General features: G+C 42.1%; 1 protein-coding gene across 5 annotated transcripts in view; it reads left to right on the plus strand.

The window, feature by feature from the left end:
• Positions 1–21,638, plus strand: part of ARHGAP26 (Rho GTPase activating protein 26) — a 416,457-nt gene that overhangs the window by 234,145 nt on the left and 160,674 nt on the right. For all 5 annotated transcript variants that reach the window (XM_074360866.1, XM_074360863.1, XM_074360867.1 and 2 more), the window contains 2 exons: positions 6,107–6,172; positions 10,571–10,645. In XM_074360866.1, the coding sequence (XP_074216967.1) occupies positions 6,107–6,172; positions 10,571–10,645 (141 nt within the window). The remainder of the gene's footprint in view (positions 1–6,106; positions 6,173–10,570; positions 10,646–21,638) is intronic.

Raw genomic sequence — 21,638 nt, forward strand, 5'->3', positions numbered from 1 at the left:
TGAGTGAGGTCTGTTGGGTAGCACGGAATTCTAGAGGAGAGTCCTTTTGTTTTCTAGGGTCTTCTCGACCCTCAGGCTTGTCTGACTGTTTAGATGGCCCAGTTAGTGTGATGTGAGAGTGCCAGCCAGCCCCTGGTTCAAGCCACACAGAGCACAGAGCTTGGAATGCCTCAGTGCGCAAACAAAGGATTTGAAAGTGTCCAGGAAACCTAACACTTGGTTTGGTCTCCTGTGCCCCATGTCTTGGCTTGCACAGCTTTGGTTTTTCCTTTCTCTCGGACCCACTCTTGGGGCTGTACGGCTTGGTGGTGATTCCGCTTTGTACTGACGCGGGAAGGAAGGAAGTGGTCAGAGTAAGCCATTCATTTCTTTATTTAACCTGTCTGTCCTCACAAAAGATGAAAAAGCTGAGGACCAGAAGCTTAAATAACTCATCTACTTTCGGAGGGTTTACATCAGTTGAAATTTGAAAGGTCATTTTGAGTACACAGCCCTGCCCCTCAGCAACTCTCCTCCCGTTTGGTGACCACTTTACCTATATCCATGCATCCAGAATGGAAAACTACACTACATGAAAAGTGACATGCTTCCACTCCACTTCCAGCACCGTAGCAGGCAGTGAAAGGCAGAGATACAGTAGTGAATAAAACAAGTGAAGTTATACATAGACCATTGCCCTCATGAATGCATGTCTAGTTTGGTAGCAGACATTTTGCAGGGTCACGCAGATAATGTAGACTTGCAATTGCGCTGCATATCCAGAAGGAGCGCTTGATGGCTTTATACCCAAGCGCGTCCCGGGGGCGTTAGCCCAGGTGGAGAGGTCAGGGAGGCTTTTTTGAGGAGCTGATATTTGAGAAGGGGGACTTGAGGATCCGGAGTTGCTTGGGCCAAGGGTCTCCCAGGTGAGATGCACAGCTTATGCAGAGGCTGAGGAGAAGGCGTGGTCAGTTAGATGCTCTGGAAGAGAGCCAGTGAGGTTGGGATGCTGAGACCTAGGGGAGTGGTTATGAGATGAGCCTGGGGCCAGACCATGCAGGGCTGTGTGGCCCACCTTAAGGGTTTGGGTGATCCTCCCAAGAGCGGTGGGGCGTCATTAAGTGGTTTTAAACAGGGAGGTGACGTGGTCTGATTTTGCCAAGGTCGTGGAAGCTGCAGTGTGGCGGGCAGACTGGAGGGAGCCAGAGCAGGTGTTAGGAGGGCCTTGCAGCAGTCCTGGTAACACAGGAGAGGTCCAGGATCAGGACGGGTGTGGTCAAGGTAGAGAGACTTGGATAAAATTGAGGTGAAAATCTGGATGTGGGGGTAAGCCAGAAGTGGGGTGCTAAGGCTTAGGCTCATGGTTTTATTGTGGTTGTCACGCTCTACCATCACCTACATACCTCTTTTTTTTTTTTTTAAAGGCAGAAGGAGCCCAGGAAAGTGTCTTAGGAGAGGTAGCCTGAGGGCCCTGAAGCTGCAGAGCAGGGCAGTGATGGTTATGCTAAAACCTGTGTCTGCCCACCTGGCCCACCGGCCTCCGCCTTGTCCTCAGTCTGACTGAGCCTCATAGTATGTTGTGCTTTGAAGCCCATTCCAGAAAACCAGTCAGTTCCTGGATTTCAGCTGCCTCCCTCCTCTCAGAGTCCACTCCCGGGGCACGATGGCACAAACCCAGCGGGCTGCCAGGCAGCCTCCTCCCACTTTGGCCCTGAGACTCTCCCACTGGACTGAGAGGCAACCGATGTCTCCTCTGTTCTCCTGTTCTCCTGTTCTCCATAGAACTTTGAGAAAATAGGTTTGGGGGACCCAGGCCCTTTCTTTTTTCTAAAAGGAGACAAACAAGGCTTCAAAAGTGGGCGTGAAAGTCAAGACACTTTTCTAACTTGGCAGGTCAGCCCGGGTGTTGGGGGTGAGCTCTGTGAGTGTCGCTCTACCACAGCTGTTTGGCCGGCCCTGCGCGTACACCTGGGCAGAGCTGAACTTGAGGCTACGGGCGGAGGGTCAGCCGGCCCAAGCCTCAGTGGCAAGACGGCGGAGGTCGGGCCTAGGAGCCACTGGCCCCGCCACAACTCATCGCAAGTCAAATTAAGGGAATAATGCAAGCCTAGTAGATATTTAATGAGAGATTATTTCTGGAGATTATAAGGATACAGCAATTGCAAATAAATCCCTGACCTTTTCTGAGCCCGGGCTCAGTAAAAGAGCTGAATCACCTGCTTGAGGGGATTAAGGACAGCCGCTTCCATCTGGCGGGCCTCTCAGACTCTTGCCATCATTAGCAAATTCTGCACCGTGGTGATGGTGTTCTAAGCCTTTTAGTGGGAACTGGATTTTCAGAGTAGATCTTATTTAACTTAGATTATGTACCTGCTGGGGAGAGCTCAGGACTGATCATCTGGTTATGGATGCACTGCAGTCCCCGTCACATCAGTGGTACTTGGTATGCGTTAAATAATAAAGCAGTTGTTCATCATTAGTAACCTAATCATTACGTCAGCTGGCAACTCAAGTTGATGAGAGTAGAAGTCAAGCCTGTGTGTGTACACGTGCGTAAGCGTGTGTGTGCGTGCGCACCAGAGAGATCCACAAAAATGCCGGGGTAAGGGGCAGTGTGATAACTGACAATGCAATAACAGGTCAGAGATTTAGAATGATGGTCGTTAAACTGTATTTTATGAGTTCCTTGTTGGGAACTGTTGTTTGATTTGAATTTCATTTCTTAACACAGTTTTGTTTAAAAATCTCATTATCGTCAGTATACAACTTGAAGCATTAGAGGCTTACAGAGAGTTTACTTTGAGCTGTTAACATTTGACTTTGCAATACGTGAATTTATTATATGTGTTTGACTTAGGCAACTAATATATACTGATGGTTACACTGCATTACATGTGTAACGTGTCAGGCCTTTATGTGTAACATCTGTGTACGATTTATTTCAAGAAAAGGGGCTTACTGGTGTAAAACGAATTGGGGAACTTCTGATGTTGGGGAAACCAAAGAAGGAATATTGACTTAGACATTTGGGAGGAGGGGGTTGCTTTGCCATGTTCTAAAAGAAGTAATTGTAGTTAATGTAGGTTAGCGGGCTTTTGGTTTTTTCTGGATTTCCTTGGGAGGTCCCATTGTATTCTTTTCTGTTAGCTGTTACTTACCTAGAAAAGGACCCAGTTTTCCACAGTTCCGCAGGAAAAGTTCAGGGACTGATTCGTCTCTGCAGGGTTATAGCTAGCTCTGTCTGTTTTTCTTCTACTAATTGGGCTGGTGGCTTTATAAGTGTGTATCTTCTGGCCACTGGAGTCATCGTTGTCAGCTGCCAAATTATTTCCACTTTTTCAAAACTTTTATCATTGTTCGTGGGGTAAGGAAGCAAAATAGTCTTTGTCCACAATAGAAGTCCGTAGATGCCTAGAACAAGGCCATGTCCACAGACCTCTTCTTAAAGTTTCCAAATTTGGAATCAATCAGCTCCCCAGAGCACTGTCCACAGTTGTGGTTCTTTTTCTCCCAAACATCTCTGAGTGTCATCCCAATGCAAGGATCCTTTTAAGCACTTCTCAAAAGAAGAACCAAAAGGCTTCAACTGACTATTGAATCACAGTTATGGACATTCTGGAAACCTCCTTAAGTATAGAAAGTAATTTCCTCTCTGACAAATACTTACCAGTGGGTGCTGCTCTGACTACTGTATAAAGGAATGAAAATTTTCCCCTATACATAAAAGGTGCCCAACATCATTAGTCATTAGGGAAATGCAAGTCAAATGCAAGTCAAAACCACAGTGAGATACCATTTCACACCCACTTGAATGGCTATAATAAAAAAGACAAAAGCAAGCTTTGGCAAGGATGTGGAGAAATTGGAACCTTCATATATTGCTGGTGGGAATGTGAAATTGTTCAGCACTTTAGAAAGCAGTTTGGCAGTTCCTCAAAAAGTTAAGCATAGTGTTACCGTATAACCGAGTGCTTCCACTCGTAGGTGTATATGTCCACACAAAGACTTGTACACAGATGTTCCTAGTAGCATCATTCACAATAGCGAAAAAGCAGAAACAGCCACTGCTGAATAGATGAATGAAATGTGGTATAGCCAGGCAATGGAATATTATTTAGTTGTGAAAAGGAGTGAAAGTATCAATACTGCAATCTTAGACGGATCTGGGAAACATACCAGATACAAATGACCACATATTATATGAAATAACCAGAATAGGCAAATGTATAGAGACTAAAAGATTCATGGTTTCTAGGAGCTGAGGGGAGGGGGGAAACAGGGAGTGACTGCTAATGTGTGTGAGGTTTTTGGTGGAGGGTAATGATGTGTTCTGTAGAGAGTAGTGATTGGTTCATAAATGCAAATATACTAGAAATGAATGAATTCTCAGCTTTAAAGGGGTGAAGCTTACAGTATGTGAATTATATCTCATTAGAGATGTTATTTTGAAAAAAATCTTCCCTAGATTCCAACAGATACTTTGGACTCTGTATTAGAGTTTGTTGTAAAATTGGAAAAAGTTTTTAGCATGAGTTAATTGAGTTTCATTTGAAAGAATGATCTCCGTCTGCATCAGAAAGCTTGATATAACAAAACTTGCAGAGTGAACACTAGGACTAGGTTCATACTAGAAAAAGCAAGGAATTGGGTTAGCAGGCTCCTCATAGCTTTAAGAGCATAAGAGCAGTGGTTCGTGTGGCAGGTGGTCTCCAGGAAGAACATTGCTTTCCTCCTTTCCTGATACATTCCTTACTATCCTAGAGGCCAAGGATGTTATGTTAATAAGTACCAGCAGGTGATCAGCACACGTGTAAGAACAAGATTTGTTTCCCTTTGAGAAGAGAAGTTTGGGGGAATTACCATTCCTTTTTTGTTTGATTTGGGGAACTTTCAGTGGTTTTTTTTTTAAAGGAATTTTTCTTTGTTATATCTAAGTTTACCCATATACATTAAAGACTGGAGAAAGATTTCATTTGGATTTGATCCAAGATGAGTTCAAGTTTTACTTAGTTCTCATATTTTGCAAGTTTATTTCTTGCCCTAGGGTGATGACAGATCGTTTAGAAATACTCACCTTCCTACTTTCTACCATTCCCGTCTCCACTTGGAACATTTGCCTGTAGAATGTGTTTTGTCCCGATGTCCGAAGGCAGTCAAAGATGAACTCATTCTGACAGATTGCCACACGCATCTTATTATTGGGTAACCAGAGTGTGGTGGTAATTTTGGTGGGTTTCCAGCCTTGTTGCCGGGTTGACAGCTGGTTCTGTGCCGCGGACAAAGTTGCTGCTATTGATCACGTATTTTCTGAGTGACATTGAGGGGTTTAGCGCAGATGGAGGACTCTGTCGCTGCCTGCTGATTTACTGCATGGAGGACGGCTCCACTGCCTTAGTGCTGTTTCCTTAGGTAGCTTCGTTGTCCCTGGCTGTTGTAATTTTCCTTCTGGTCACTTGCCCTTTTTTCCATTTTTCTAGTCACCTGAGCAGGATTTTACTTCTCTCTTTAACTCAGGGTCCCTTTAAAGGCAGTTAGGTTGTGCAGGCTCTGGAGTGAGTGTCCCACATATTAGCTCTGCAGCTTTGGTCCAGGTGTTTAGCTTTGCCAAATTTCAGTTCCTTCATCTGTTATTTGGGGCCCATGATGGTACCAGCCTAGAGGACTTGCTGGGACTGAATGCGATGATCTCTGTAAAGCGTTCACCTGACATTTGTGGAGCACTTGACTTCTGCTCTTTGAAGCAGACCAGCAAACGCAGCTGATCCTGCAGCTCCCGCTAATAACAAAACACTTTAAAGGTTGCTTAGTTGTTCCTTCGGTAAAGTGCTTGTCACTCTGTGCTGCAGTTTCTTCTGCTGTAAATAGAAGAAAGCCTTGCAGAGAGTTACTTTGAGCATTAGGTGAGATAAAATATGCAAAGCACTTAGAACTGTACCTGGCCTATGGTAAGCTCCCAATGAATGCCATTTTTTGTTTTTATTCAGAGTCACCTCTCTACCTTTAGTGGGAAAATTGGAAAAGATACATGGTGGCTCCGTGGGACTGAGTCATTCTGGGTTGATCAAGCCTTGTTCCCGGGTTGATGTGCAGGGCCAGCAATCTGACCGCCCTTTTCTTCCTCTTTCAGCTGCACAGTTGGACAGCATTGGCTTCAGCATAATCAGGAAATGCATCCATGCTGTGGAAACCAGAGGTAAAGTCCTTGAACTGATGGCATTGTTCTCAGCGAAGGTCACACATCTGGTGAGGCGTAGGGCCTGCTACCTGCTGTTTCCCAGTTTTAAGTGACTCATTAACTTCCCAAGTGCCATTGTGTTTCCACGAGTCATGTTGCTCTGAAGCGCAGGGGCTCTCAACCAGTTTGGTGTCTTCCACCTCTTTGGCAGATCAGAAGAATGTTTTAAATGTATAAATATCAAATGTGTGGGATGATAAGGAAGCCAGGTAACTGAAGTTCAGTTAAAATACCAAAAACCATGGTTATGGTATAATAATACATGTGTTTCTTTGTTTCCGTTTAAAGTTACAAAGTATAGCAAAGTGAAACACTTTAAGTGGGTCTGATAACTAACATAATTCAGATATAGCTTAGTTTAAGATTTCTGTAACAATTGTAACACATTAGAAAAAGATCTGCGATTTCTGACCAAGTTGCAGGTACTGTTAATGTGATGACTTTTTGCTTATATCATAGTGGAAGAAAATGCTTCATTTCCGTTTTAGGTTAGTGAAAATAAAGATGTGATTGTTTTCTATCCAAGTTGATAGACACCGTGAATTCTCTAATGGACCTCTTGGAGGGTCTGTGGACCCCGAGTTAAGAGCCCTGCCCTGGGGACTATCCAAAAAGGGAGAAGGGGTGAGGCCCTGCCTGTCACACATTGACCTTTCCTGGGTCCACAGGAGCAGGGCTTTGAGGTCAGGGAAGCTGGTTCATCCTGATGGTCTCCGTCCTCTCCTCAAAGGTGACCAGAAAGGAGATTTCCTCAGTTCCAGCAATTTTGAGGTTCGAGTGCACTGGTCTGTTACACCAGTGAGAAAAACCGATCACTGTCTCTCCACTGGATTTGATTTGAACCAGTGTCAAAGATTTGCATCTTATTTATTCTGCAGCCTCTCATCCCACCAGTCATTTTTATTTGTGTGAGGATGTTCTGTCTTTTAAAGAAGGAGCTGCAACTCTTACCAGTTGAGAAATAAAAGCATCTTTATAAGGGTTATGAAGCACTGAGTAGAGGGGGAGGCAAAAAAACTGACCTTATAAGCCTCTACTCCTATGTATCTAGTCAAAAAGTATTCTTTCCAAGGTCATTATTTTAATGTGTGCTAACACTTTTTAAAATGTTTGCTTATTTCTGCTATACCTTCTTTCAATGAAGAGTTAAGGGAGTGTGCAAAGACATGTAAAATATAGCCAGAGAATATAAAGTAGAAGTAGGTGAGATTTCTGAGAATTGATCTTGAGGAATTAAAGACATGGACCAGCTTGAGGCATAAAGATACTTATACAATGGTGTTATGGTAAAATAACAAAAAATCAGAAACCGGCCAAATGTCTCAAAAATTGGTTAAATCAACAGTGTGCCACGTCCATGCAGTAAAAAAAAAACTAGGAATCACTCAAAATGCAGTGGAAAAGCATTGATTGAGATCCAAGATTTTCATTATTAAATATTAAGCAAAAAACGCAAGTTCTGAAACAGCCTGCCCACTATAAGCCCGTTCTGGGAGTGGGGAGAGGACAGCTCGTACCTGCTCAGATACCATTGTGTTGTCAGTGGCTGTCTCTGCTGTTTGCACTGTCTTCCTTGGATTTATCTATTTTCCATAACTGCAGTTTCTGTATTTTGGGGGGTTTTTTTTTGGGGGGGGCGTAATTAGGTTTATTTATTTTAATGGAGGAACTGAGGATTGATCCCAAGCCCCCATGAGTGCTAGGCATGCACTCTACCACTGAGCTACACCCTCCCCTTAGTTTCTGTATTTTTTAAAGTATGTATTACTAAGGTAATTTTTCAGCAGGCATTTAGATTTACTTGCTGTTTTAAAAGAAAAGAATGAGAAATAAGAGGTACGGGGTTAACAAAAGGAAAGGCATAAAAACGGAGCCCAAAGTGAGTTCAGAACAAAAGTCCCTCCCCTGCGCCATGAAGGTTGCGTACTTGCCAGAGGAGGCCCAACCTCTTTGTCTCTCAGTTTTCAGCCGCCCAAGCCAGGAGGGATACCTAATCATTTGAAACCCTTCCAGACACTCAGGAGGGTGACCTTTCCTGATGTAAAACCAGGAGATACACACAATAAGTAGCAGAGGAAGAAGACAGTCGCCAGATGGTTTGGTCTCTTAGCTTCTGCCTCCTCATCCCCTCCCCCTGTAAGATAAGGATGAAAATGGTGGATTTCAGCATCTAGAAAAGTTTTCTTTTAGCACAAAGAGGAAACAAGGGCAGTGTGCGTTATATGCCTTTCTAGCCTCCCTACTGGAAGGGCATTGCGCCCTATTGCGGTACACGTACATGCGCATGTGTTTGTGGCGACCAGAGGTGCCCAGGCCTCCCGTACTCTCTGAGGTTCATTAATCATCCAGCAGGAGCTGAGAGTGTCTTAGATTCCAGGAAAGCACAAGGACGAAAGAAGTAGAGACATTTCAGAAGGGGTAAGCCCTTCAAGCCACTGCATGACTGAATAATAATGGTTCTGCTTGCTACTCAGTAACGTGGGGCCCAGCCCAGGCTGGGGGAAGCAGGACAACCAGGGCCTCCTGGCCTGGGAACCATGCGGGGTGATGGACCTGCTTTTACAGTCCATTTTAGCTGTAAACACCTGTCATTCCAGACTACTTCCTTTCGTTTGTTAGCTCCACTCCTGTATAGGTCTTGTTGAAGACACTGCAGAATCATCCCTTTCCCAGATTTCTTCCAGGAAATGTTGGCCCCAAAGTAGTGTCTTTGATGAATGTTTGCCTGCATCATACACTGATCTAGGTACTGGGAATACAGTGGTGAAGAAGTCAGACTCACTGTACTTGAGTTTACATTGTAGTTGTAGCGGAAGAGGCAAACAAGAAAGCAAATAAGAAAGATGATTTCAGATGTTATTAAAAGGCTGTAAAGAAAGGAAAGCCAGGTAAAGCACTGGCCAGTAGCATTGGTCGTGGGATGCATTAGCTTGAAGAAGCTGCTTGTAAGCTGAGAGCTGAGTGATGAAAAGAGCTGGGAGGAGAGTATTCCAGGCGGAGGGAATCCTGTGCAGAAGCTGTGGTTTGGGGGCATGAGCTTTGTACGCTGGAGGCCAGTGTCGCTGGAGCAGCGTGAAGGTGGTTGATAAAGCCGTCAGGGGTGGGCCTGCGCTCAGCCACGGGGGGGCCTTGTAGGCCAGCCTCGGTAAGCTTTGAGTGTGATCCAAATGCAGTGGGAGTCATTGGAAGGTTTTAAGAGAAGAGATGGTTCAAGCTGATTTACATTCTGAGAAGTTCATTTTGGCTACTGGTTGGAGAATGGACATCAGAGGAGTAAGAGCACCAGGAGACCAGTTAGCTGAGAAGTGTCAGGTATGACGGGACTGGGACCCGTCGGAGAAAAAAGTCATGTCATATCACTTGGTCTGAACGGTCCCCTTTTGTAGCTGGTACGGTGATGATCTCATCCTTGCACTTAAATGAACAAAGTGCTGGGGTGGGTTAGTTTTGATTCTTTGCGTGTTTGAAGGTAAACCCCTTCTAGTCTAGGTGCACATTTCCTCGGGTTGAATAAAGATGGTCCTTTTTTTTTCTATGTAAAGAATATTTATAGAAACAGACTCACAGACATAGAAAAGAAGCTTATGGTTACCGGGGGGAGAGGAAGTGGGGAGGGATAAATTGGGAGTTTGGGACTTGCAGATAGTAACTACTATATATAAAATAGATACACAGCAAAGTCCTACCATATGGCATAGGGAGCTCTATTCAATACCTTGTAATAGCCTATAATGGAAAAAGAGTATGAAAAGAAATATATGTATGTATAACTGAATCACTATGCTGTACACCGGAAATTAACACAATATTGTAAATCGACTATACTTCAATTTAAAAAAAAAAAAGAGTATTTACACCACAAATGAATGGATTTTCTAATTTCTCAGTCTTGGCTGACAATATTGTCCAAAATTTAAAATGCCCCAATACCTCAGAATTTGCATTCTATATGTGAAAATAGATTGTAGAGTGTTTATTCTTTGCAGTATGAAATTTTTTATTATTTCATTTTCAGCTTTTTAAATTTAAAAAACTGGTTAAATGGGACATATTTAAAAGTATATATTTGGCATCTTTCAAAACTCATCAGATGCTGCCTTGGCAAGAGAAGAGGGAGGTTTCTTTCCCCTCTGATGATGAACTAACACGAGGGCTGAAGTGTGCAGCACATCCGTGAAATCCTAGACAGCTGTACCAAATCCCACTCCTTCGCTAAGAGCCGAGCTGAGTGACAGGGGACTTTAATTAGAGCAGCTTTTAGAAGGACTGAGAAAATGAAAAAAGTGCGGGTGGCTGGGTTGGCTCGACCTGTGTTCTGATGTGCCTCTAATTAAATCATCACTGTTCTCTTCTCAGGGATCAATGAGCAAGGGCTGTACCGCATCGTGGGGGTCAATTCCAGGGTGCAGAAGCTGCTGAGCGTCCTGATGGGTGAGTGCGGCAGCCGCCCTGCCAGGCGCCTCCCAGGCATTGAAGGGGGAGCCTCTTGGGAAGGAACGGGGTGTCCAAGAGGTAATTCCCAGAAATCGGCTGCCCCATGCACCAGCGGTCATGGCCGCAGGCAATACTGGAAGAGATACTGAGTGGGACTGGACGAAACAAAAAAATGGCAGGTCCAAGGCACCACACCCTCTCTCTGCATGGACTCAGCCACTGCCAGTCCCAGTGGCACCCCGTTGCTCGTGTGACCACCACACCCTGGTCTGTCTTCAGTAGTGCATGACTCCCTCTGTCCTCTGTGGAGACAGGCTTTTCACAGGGCACACCCATTACCCAAGGAAGGGCATCCCTCTAGCCTGCAGAGGACCTCAGATCTCATGTTCCCAGTGACTGAGGAGGTATCAGTCTGTGACTCCCAGATAAAATGTATAGAAGCAGGTAAGTCTTTTGAACCTCTTTGCTTCTAGATTTCCACCTAGTCTCTGTCACTTGAGCAGCAGAACCTCCTTTGCAGCTGGCTGATATAAATATAAAACCACTATCTTTAAATGTGCAGCATTTGAATCAAAAACCCATGAGCCAATGAGCCAAATTTGCCTAGGCTGCGGATTTCCTGTATTTTTAGATGTGAATGCAGCCAGCCTCAGTGAGTCACATGGATCTAAATGGCAAACAGATCAGATTTCCCAGATCCGTGGCTGTTACTCACCCCATGACAGCCCAGCCGTGCACTGTTAGGGATAGCCTGTTGCTCGGGGTCCCCACTCCGTGCTTTGGGCAGGGACTCTTCCTGTTAGTATTTGTCATTTCTTTTGCCATCCCAGTTTCTGAAAATAATTTTTATACGTAAAGAAATCTCCTCTTCATGTTGATCAGAAAAACTCTTTCGGAGTGAGCCATTCATGTTTGTAAGCAAAACTCTAAATGTGTTGTAGCCGCAGTGAGATCTTTTGTTTGCAACTATGATTATTGGTGAGGAACTCTTATACGGAGAATCTGTTTTTTGGTTTGGATTTGGGATATAGTTTTTTTTTTTTCAACTTAACTTTTTATTTTGAGGTAATTGTAGATTCACATGCAGTTATAAGGAATAATGTAGAGTGATCCTGAGGACCTTTACCCACTTTGTTCCATGAGTACCATCTTGCTAGATTATAGTATCACAACCAGGATATTGGTATAGTCAAGATGCAGAACAGGTCCATCACCACAAGGATGCCTTCTAATGCCCTTTTATGGCTACCCCCATCTGCCTCCCCTCATGCCTCACCCCCGTCTTTAATCCCTGGCAACCACTAATCTGTTCTCCATTCCTGTGAGTTTTGTAATTTCAAGGTTATTATATAAATAGAATCATACAATGTATAACCTTTGGGATTGACTCTTTTGCTCAGCATAATTCCTTTGAGATTTATTCAAGTTGTCATTTGTATCAGCAGTTCTTTTTTATTGCTGAGTAGTACTCCATGGTATAGATGTACCACAGTTTGTTTAGCCATTCACCCGATGAAGGACAAATGGGTTGTTTCCAGCCTGGGGATGAATAAAGCTGCTATAAACACCATGTACAGGTTTTTGTATAAAGATTAACTTGTTTTTGTGGTATAAGTGCCCAAAAGTACAGTTGCTGGGTTGTACAGTGATATGGTTAATTTTTGAAAAGTTCTAATGTAAGAAAAAATGAAGAATCTAACAGGTATCAGTCCTCCATCTTTCATTTCTAATCAGAGCTGCAAACATCTGTGGAGCGTCTACTCTCTGAAACAGATCATCAGGTGCTAGATATGAAGTTTTAGAAGGAGTCATTTCCTGTTTGCAAAGGGTCCAGGCGGGGGGAAGTTATGCATGTATGTGGAAGCTGTAATGTAAAATATGATACTGGTACCTAATGGGAGCTAGATCTGGAAGATAGAGTAGTGAAGGAGAGAATGGAAGAATAATTCAGATTCAGGAAATATTTTGAGGAGAGTATTGATTCTATTTTATTATTATTATTATTAATTATTATTATTATCATCATCATCATCTTAATATTTGAAAGGACTTGAGGCTGGGGTAGGGGAGTTAAAGTAGAAAAACTGCGATGGCCCCTTTGGATGAAGGACATAAATATTGTGCTAAGGAGTTTGGGGGCTTTTTCCTCTTTAGGAAGTAAGATGCTATTAAATTTTTTAAGTAGCAGAGTTGTATGTGTTAGTACTCTTTTCACACCAAAGTGTCAAGAAGACAATTCAGAATAGGCATTTCTTCGCTCACATAACTAGTAAGTCCAAGATGGCAGAAACATGGCAGGGCCTGGTGGCTCCACTGGCATCCCCAGTGTGTCGGAGCCTCTCCCACTCCTTTCTTCTGGCTTCTCATCATCCGTGAGCTCTGCTTGTCTTGCTATCAGCTGTATTCTCTGTGGGAATGGCCCAGATGGTTCAGCCTCAGTGATCCTTGGAGGTTGCCTTTCTGGGAGGAGAGTGTCTCTCTTGACAATTTTGACTGAAGGTCCCAGGGTGGACTTCGATGGGTCCACATGGAGCCATTCACGTGATTCATTTCACGACCTCAGGCTGATCACGTGACCTACAGTCGATGGCTCCAGAGGGCCTGGAACCTGTGCCTGTCTCTGGTGATCTCAGGCCACCTCTGGGAGGGTGGCAGAAGGGCCGGGCGGGGAGGAGGTTAATCCATAGAACCCTGTGGACTGAGGAGGATTATTAATAGAATGAAATAATGGCTGCTGGGTGATTAAAAAAAAAAAAGTATGTCCAACACAGATGTAACTTGATCAGATGCTAGTTTTAGGAGGGTCATGCTGACAGCAATGCGGAGCATGTATCTGATCTTGGAAACACATGGAGGAAGAAGACAGTTGCAGCAGACTAGGCAGAGCGTACCCAACCACGGCCTGAACCAGACCGCTGCTCTGAGGTTGGGAAAAAAGGACAGGCTCAAAATGACTGGGGAGAGAGAATCCACAGGACTTTGTAACCAGCTAGATATGGAGGAGTTGAAGGGGCAGAGAGATTTCAGAGATGGCAGATGATTATGTAAGGTGACACTAGTGAAAAGAAATATGACATTTTAGACGGGTTTGCTAATTTAGAAAAGAACCGTCTTAGCCCGTTTGTGCTAAGCAAAGAGGGGTATGAAAAGCTCCTGTTTTTATCACTTCTCTCAGTGCCCTCTGAACAAGATGTTTGTCCTGTTCTCTCCCTCGGTTTTCCTGGGGACAGACAAAATAATCATGAACATCTGAGAAATGTCATGAGAAACTAATAACCAGCAGCTGAAAGTCACAAGGGCAGCTGTCTCTGCCAGGAGGACATTACAGATAGCCTGGATTCCAAACTGAGGTTCACCCAGAGCTGAGAGGTGACCACAGTTCAAGGTCTAATCCAAAGTAGAGACTGGTTGGTGTCTGAGATTCTCGCTATCACTTAAGTTAAACAGTTTGGATCTTGGAATTGAAGAACCACCTATTAGGCCAGAGAAATTCCAGACCTGAAGGCAGAGCCCTGTCTCCCTTCCCTTTTGTGAACATGCTCTCATCTTTGTCAGTTCTGGTATTGGTGCTAGACTGGGTTAGCCGAGAGTGTAAAATAAATATGGCTCCTCTACTCCAGAACCTCTCCCTGACGTGGCTGGGCTGAGTGTGAACTGCTGACTCCCTGTTCCTTTGTTCTGTATTCATTGGCTGCCCTGTTATGTTGCCAGGTGCTGTACAAAATTTGCATCACTTGTCAGTGTTTCTCAAAAGTGGAATAGTGCATTTTTATTATTGAAAGTGTAGGTTAATATTCTCTCCCATAATAATGTATTAATAATATGGAGAGGGTAGTCAGTGTGTCGTAGTGGTTAAAGATACGGGCCTTGGAACAAGGTTGCCTCGGTTCAGGTTCTTTTGCTCATTAGCTGTGTGGCAGCTTGGACAAGTTCATTGACCTCTCTGTGCCTCATTTTCCTCATCTGTAAAATGGTATTGATAATAGAGCTTACGTCATAGGGTTGTGAGAATTAAATGAGTTAATGTAAGTGAAGTGCTTAGAATGGATGCCTAACCGAGGCTACTTAAAATGTTGTGATGTTATAATATTATTATTATTATTGGAATATAGTTTCTACATATTTTTTTCAAAAGGAATAAAAATATACTTTTACTTTGTCATCATTAGTGAGAAAAAGCGGAAGACATCACATTTTAAATAAAGCAGAATAAAGATCAGTATTGGTCTTTTTGGCAAAAAAAAAAAAAGTTGTGGGTTAAAAAGTAGTAAAACCAGAGACTTCCTTTGATTACTTTGAGTTTACTTTGTGTACTCTTGATACATTAGGGACTTTAGGTAGGAGAGGAATAGAAGAGCCAGACTTCAAGAACATCTTCTTTTTAACATCTTCTTTAATAACATCTTCTTTTCCTTAGGAAAGCTTGCGGGAATTTCTCACGGCATGTGTGACTAGCGTCATACCAAGTGCCACCCTTCATCCCTTCCTCCTAACAACAGAGGTGCATAATCTTGGAACAGTGAAGAGGAGGAAGGCTTGTAGATTCCTAGAAATAGAGTGTCTTCCATGGGTGTATTGTGTGGTTTGTTCCTTCCCTTGAGCATTAAATGGCGAGAAATCTTTCTAAATTTTAGCTCAACATTTAAAAAATATGGATAGCTTTAGGCATGTTCAGTACATGTCTGTCTCTTTTCCTTTATCAATTTAAAGTCACTTATTCTGATTAAAAGTTATGAGTGGTTATGGTAACAAATTTAGAGAAATAGAAAAAGTAGAAAGAAGAAAACAAAAGCTGTGCAGACCAGAGATAATCTTTATCGACCCTTTAATCATACCACTATCATCTTTTAAATACAATATTCTATAATAGAAAATAAAATGCTTACAAATGGGAATCACAGTGTGCATGCATATCCTGCTTTTTAGCAGTCTTTTCACGTAACAGTAGTGTGTCTACTTACTGTTACTTGGATTCGTCTAGAGTATGATTTTTTTGGCCATGTATTGTAATTTTTTAATCAGCCCCCTGTTCTCAGATCTGTAGACTGATTTCAATTTTGCATCATTCTAGAAAGCACTCAGGTGAGCATGCCCATACGGGAGAGAGAGCAGAGGTTAAGAGTGTGCATTTTGGAGTTAAACGAGTTTTAGTTCCACTGCTTGTCCGTTTGACTTTATACAAATTATTTAAACCCATCTAGTCTTCTGTCTCATTATGTGTAATAATAGCCCCGGCCTTTATAATATTGGGAGGATTAAATGAAGAGATGCATGTGGTTTGCTGAGTCTGGAGCCTCCACATGTTAGTCAATAAATGTTAACTCTTGTTATTTTTAACTTTTATATGCATATTATTTCCTTAGGGCTTATTTTAAGATGTTGAATTGCTGGGTCAAAATATGTACATGTTTTCAAGGCCTTTAATTGATATTCCCAAATTTGCTGTCAGCGAAGTCTGAGGCGAGTGTCCTATACCCTACACATCCTTGCCAGACTCTTACTACTTTCTTGCATATAAATTATAAGTATTTTTTAAAACATACTTATATAGTCTCGCTTCAGAGTGAGATTGGACATTTTCCCTATGTTTCTTGCTGATTTTTATTCTTCTGTTAATGTATTTGTGCTCTTAAGCCAGTTTTTCTATAGGAGAATTCGTCTTTTGATTGTAACACCTTTTTAGACACAGAAGCTATGTTACCAATATTTTCTTCCAGATTATCACTTACTTTGAACTTTATGGTACTTTTGTTTTTGTTTTCCCTTATAAACATTCTACATTTTTATGAAGTCCAATCTTTTATGAAGTCAGTCTTTTTCCTAGATGGACTATGCCTTAAAAGACCTTCCCTATTCTAGGACTGCAAAACCTTTTTGTTTTCCTCCAAATCCATCTGGAATATGTTCAGGCAAAGTGGAAACTAACTCTCCTTTTCCTCGAGTCCTTCTCTGATTAACCAATAACCATAGAAGGAGAAAATTCCCCCTTTTCCACTACTGTAAATACCATTTTTCCCCAAATATAAAAGGTTTATTCACTTATGTCGTCCATATAGTCATTCATGTCCACCATATAGTCATTCTTTTATACATATTAGCTAGTGTCCAGTGAAGGAGTTTTCACACATATTTTTTCTAAAGGAAAACATACTCTTTTTCTGGTTGTTACTCTGCAATTCTCAGTCATTAAAAAATAAATTATCTTCAGTTTTCATCTTTTTAATGTTTGTTTTTCTCCTGATTCCTTGCATATAGCAAATATTCTCAAACTTATACCCCATAGCCATGTCATATGTTCACATTTCTTCGGGGCTTTTTTTTTTTTTTGGTTGTTTGTAACGGAAATTTTAATTTCATAATTGAACTTTCAGTGTTTCTTTTACTAACTTAGCTCTTTTCACTTCTACCTTTCAGCTATTGCACTTATCATTTCAATCTGTTTCCTTTTAACCTTTGATGCCATGTTTCACAGCATCCATATTTTTCTGAATTTTATTTATAACAGAACAAGTGCTTTCTGAAATTTTTTTTAGAATGCTTTGGTTTCCGTGCTTTATGCCAACGGGTATTTTCTTAGCTTTCTTTTGTCTTCTTTTTAATTCAACTTGAACACAGAGACATTTATAAATTTTGCAGTTAAATTTACTATGGGTAGATTCCCTTTGTTCTGCTGCCATTTTCCTGAACCCTATTGGAATCATCCTTTCACGTTGTGCATGATTCCATCCAACTTTCTGGCATCGTGAAATCTTGCACTTAGTGTGGACCTTCCTATGCTGTCCAGAGATTTCTCCTGCTTCTGCTGTATGGTCATGGTTCTGGGAGAAGTGTGGTTTCTTCCTGGTTAATCTGAAGTGTGCTGTGGCTCTCCGTTTGTCACTCTACTGTTTTCTTCTGAGGCTCTCCCCTTCTGAATTCACTTCCCTTAACATAAGTGGACGCCCCTCCACTTCTGCCCCAGTCTAAGTTCACTGCCCAGATTGTAACATCAGGATGCTGAGACTCTGGCCACTCTGGAAAGCAGCTTCCCCCAGTGTGTGTGCTGTGGTGAGGTGGGGACAGTGCATGTGGCTCCTCTTCTGGGGGTGGCTTGAGCTATACTTTAGGGTGGATGGAAATCCATCACCTGTCACATTGTTCCTCCAAGTGGGTCTTCCTCCAGGCTTCACCTGCGCTTGGCCTGGTGCGTATTCCTCTAGTGACAGAAAATGTTGATTGTGAGCCACATTTTCTGTGCTGGTGAAACTTTGTATCCTTTTTTGTGTGTCTTTGTTAGTATCTCACAGTGGCGGTAAAGGAATGCAAATGCATTGTTGTTGTTTTTTCTCATCTTACCCTGTAACTTTTTCCTGTTTTGTTTTTGTCTTTAAACTAACGTTTAAAGTCAGTGCTGCAGAGAACACATGGAAAGTATTAAATTGCGATGCTTTAAAGCACCAAATTACAGTAGCATGCGTCGCCCACTGATCTCTGATTCAGCCAGGAACCATCCTTCTTACTCCCTTGGGACCTTTTCTTTGTGCCCTTTGTTTCCCACACACCCTTTCACAGAGTAGAATAAATAAAAGCCAGTAAGGACTTCTTTCCAAAGCAACCCTAAAGTAATAGACATTCTTCATGACAACTCCTGAGACCTAAAGGCTTGCCTGCTAGTGAGTGGAAACGCCCTGCACTTTGAAAATTAGCTTCATGGAAGAGCAGAGCCCTGCACATTGTGCTTTTCCAGTTTTTCCCAGCAGTAAAGGGGAGCAGACAAGTGCTGACCAGGACTAGGAGACAGGAGGCTGGGTGAAGGATTGAGCCTTCTGGTGTTGCGGAAAAATGCGTTACAGCTCAGTTGTGACAGCAACCTGGATCCCGGTGAGAGGCCAAGCAGCACTCAGAGAGTTGGAGAACTCAGGTTTATTACGCCAGCGGGCCCAGAGGAGTGAACACTCCAAACTCTGGATCCCGTCTGTAGGTTTACACAGGCCTTTTATAGGCTGCCAGTTTTACGCTTTGCAACATCATATGCAAATAAAGTACAACAGAAGTTGACCAACCAGGAACAAGCTTTGTAGAAATAGACCAATCAGGAGTGAGAGAAATAACCAATCAAGAGTGAGGGAAATAACCAATCAGGAGTGAGAGACATAACCAATCAGAAGTGAGAGTAATACCCAATCAGGAGTGAAGGAAATAACAAATAACCAATCAGAAATGAGCTCAGGGAACCAATAGAATTTTAGGTGTAAGTTAACCACTTTAGAGGCAGAAAGTGAGATAGAGCCTCTGGACCAGGGAACCCGACGGTGCTGGGAGGAGGGCAGCAGCCCTGCCTAGGGGTTCTGCCGGTCTTTTTATGGGGCTTCCCGCCTCACTGGGAGCTAGTAAGTTAACTATGACCAACATCCTGAGTTCCCAGAGAATGGAGGGTGCAGATGGAAGCTCACCTTCCTCTCTGCTCCTCCCACCATGGGGAGACCTGTGAGGATGCTTCAGGAAGGTTCTCCTAAGTTGGGAATTGAGAAAGTAAGAGCTGTTGGATCTCAGAATAGGAGTCACTGTAGGTTCTCTGGATTCTTAGGCACTAGACAGGGAAAACAATTAAAATCTTTTAAGAGGTATGACTTCTATAATTAGAAAATAATTGGATAGAGTAAACACATTGCTTATCAAATTGCTAAATACTAAATCTAGTCTTGAAAAAAGTGCTTGTAGTATAGTATGGAAGATAGTATACTTTTAAACATCTTCCTTGAAAATGTAATGGAGATGGAGAATGAAAGGCTCAAGAAGATTTTAGAAAAAGACGAGAAAATAAAATGCAACTAATGTTTAAATGCAGGAAAGCAAGACTGTGATATTTCCTCAGGAATGACATATTGGTCAGTGGAATAGACAAAAGAATCCAGAAACAGGACCTACAAATACCTGGTCAGTTGATCTGTGTTGAAGGTGTCAGGGTAGTTCATTGGGAAAGGACAGTTGTTTCAACAAACGGTACTAGTACAATTGGACATCCGTATGAGAAAAAACAAACCCTTATCTTAAACCATATACAAAAATTAACTCAAAATGGGTGATATTCCTAAACCTAAGAGATAATACTATAAACCTTATAGAAGAAAACACAGGAGAAAACCTTTGTGATCTTGGTTTAGAAAAGATTCCTTGGGTAGAGCACAAAAAGCAGGAACTATAAAAGAAAAATCTGATAAACTGAACTTTATCCAAATAAAAACTTCTGCTCTTTAAAATATGTTAAGAAAAAGAAAAGGGAAGTGACAGATTAGGAGAAAATGTTTGCAAAATTTGTCTGATAAGTGATTTGTATCCAGACTGTATTAAAAGTAACTCTTGCACATTCAGTAATAAGAACACAACCAACCCAGTTTTTAAAATGGAGAAAAGATTTGAACAATTCACCAAAGAAAATATACGAATGGCCAAAAAGCACATGAAAAGATGACCAACACGACTAGTCATTAAGGAAGAACAAATTTTAAAAATGTTATTTTTCCGCACCTACTAGAACAGCTAAAATGTCAAAATTAAACACATGACCATTTCGTGTGTGATGAAGATGTGAAGCAGTGCGAGTTCTTCTTCTCACATTGGCTGGTGGGAATACAAAATGGCCCAACTGGTTTGGAAAACCATTTGGTAGCTTTGATAAAGTTAAACACATTTAACCGTGTGACCCACTCCTACGTATTTTTACCTGGTTCTATTCCTAGGTATTTATGCAAGAGATGAAAATGTAGTCTAAGAGGCCTGTGTGCAAATATTGATGGCAGCTTTATTCATAACAGCCCAGGATTGGAAACAACCCAAGTGTCTATCATCTAGTCAATGGATAAACAAATTGTGGCATGTGCGTCAAATGAAACACTACTTAGTAACAGAGGGGTCGAACTCCTGGCATGTGCAGCACTGTGGATGGATTTCAGAAGTACTATGCTATGGAAACGGGTTGGCAGGGGCTGGAGGTGGAGGGAGGGGATTGACTATAAAGAAAGTGGCACAGAGGAATTTTGGGGGGGCAATGAAAATGACCTATATCTTGATTGTGGTGGTGGTTACATGACTATATATATTGTTCAGAAATCATGGAACTGTACACCCAAAGAGGGCGAGTATATCTTAATACACTTGACTTTGACACACACACACACACACACACACACACACACACACACGGGAGAGGGTTTTCAATGTTCCTCCTCACTTAAAAATGCAAAATAAAACATGACCTCTTTTTTGTTAACATATCAGATTGGCTAAAATCTGAGTGTTTGATACTGTTGTCAAGGATTTGGGGAAGGAGTCCCACTCATACTTAAATATAATGGTACAGCCTCTGGGAGGTAGTTGAGCAATATTTTTCAAAATGAAAAATGCATATACTTTTTGACTCAATAATTCCACTTACCAGATTTTTTCCTTCCTACGGGCAAGGCATGTAGTTTACATCATTGTTTACCGTAGCAAAAGCCAAGGAACAATCTTAATCTCCACGAATGGGGACATTAACTATGTATGGTGAAGCACCATAAGGAAGATAGATTTGTGCACTGAAAGGGAACAGTTTTCTTAAGCTATTGTTAAATGAAAATAGCAGAGCACAGAATGACACGTGTAATGTGCTTGCGTTTGTGTTTTTAGAAAGCTGTCCATATTCATATGCTTGTTTATGTGCATACTGTTAGAGTGTGTGTACACACAAAATTAGTATTAGCAGCAGCCTCTAGCAGAGGAAGGGGTTACCTTTTGATGTATATCAGTTTCTTTTGCTTGAATTTATTTTAATCATGTGTATCTATTACCTTCTCATTTAAAGAGAAAAACATTTTAATTTGCATAGATTATAATGTGTCATTAGGAAATTAGGAGCACACAGGTGGCTTTTCTAATCACTTCTTCCAGAAGATCCTTAGTGTCTTTGTCAGCAGTGCGATAGTGGACTCAGTGGATCTTGGGACTGACCCAGGGTGTCATTTCCAAGACC

Source organism: Camelus bactrianus, chromosome 3 (assembly GCF_048773025.1).
Source record: "Camelus bactrianus isolate YW-2024 breed Bactrian camel chromosome 3, ASM4877302v1, whole genome shotgun sequence".
In the NCBI taxonomy this organism is placed as follows: Eukaryota; Metazoa; Chordata; class Mammalia; order Artiodactyla; family Camelidae; genus Camelus; species Camelus bactrianus.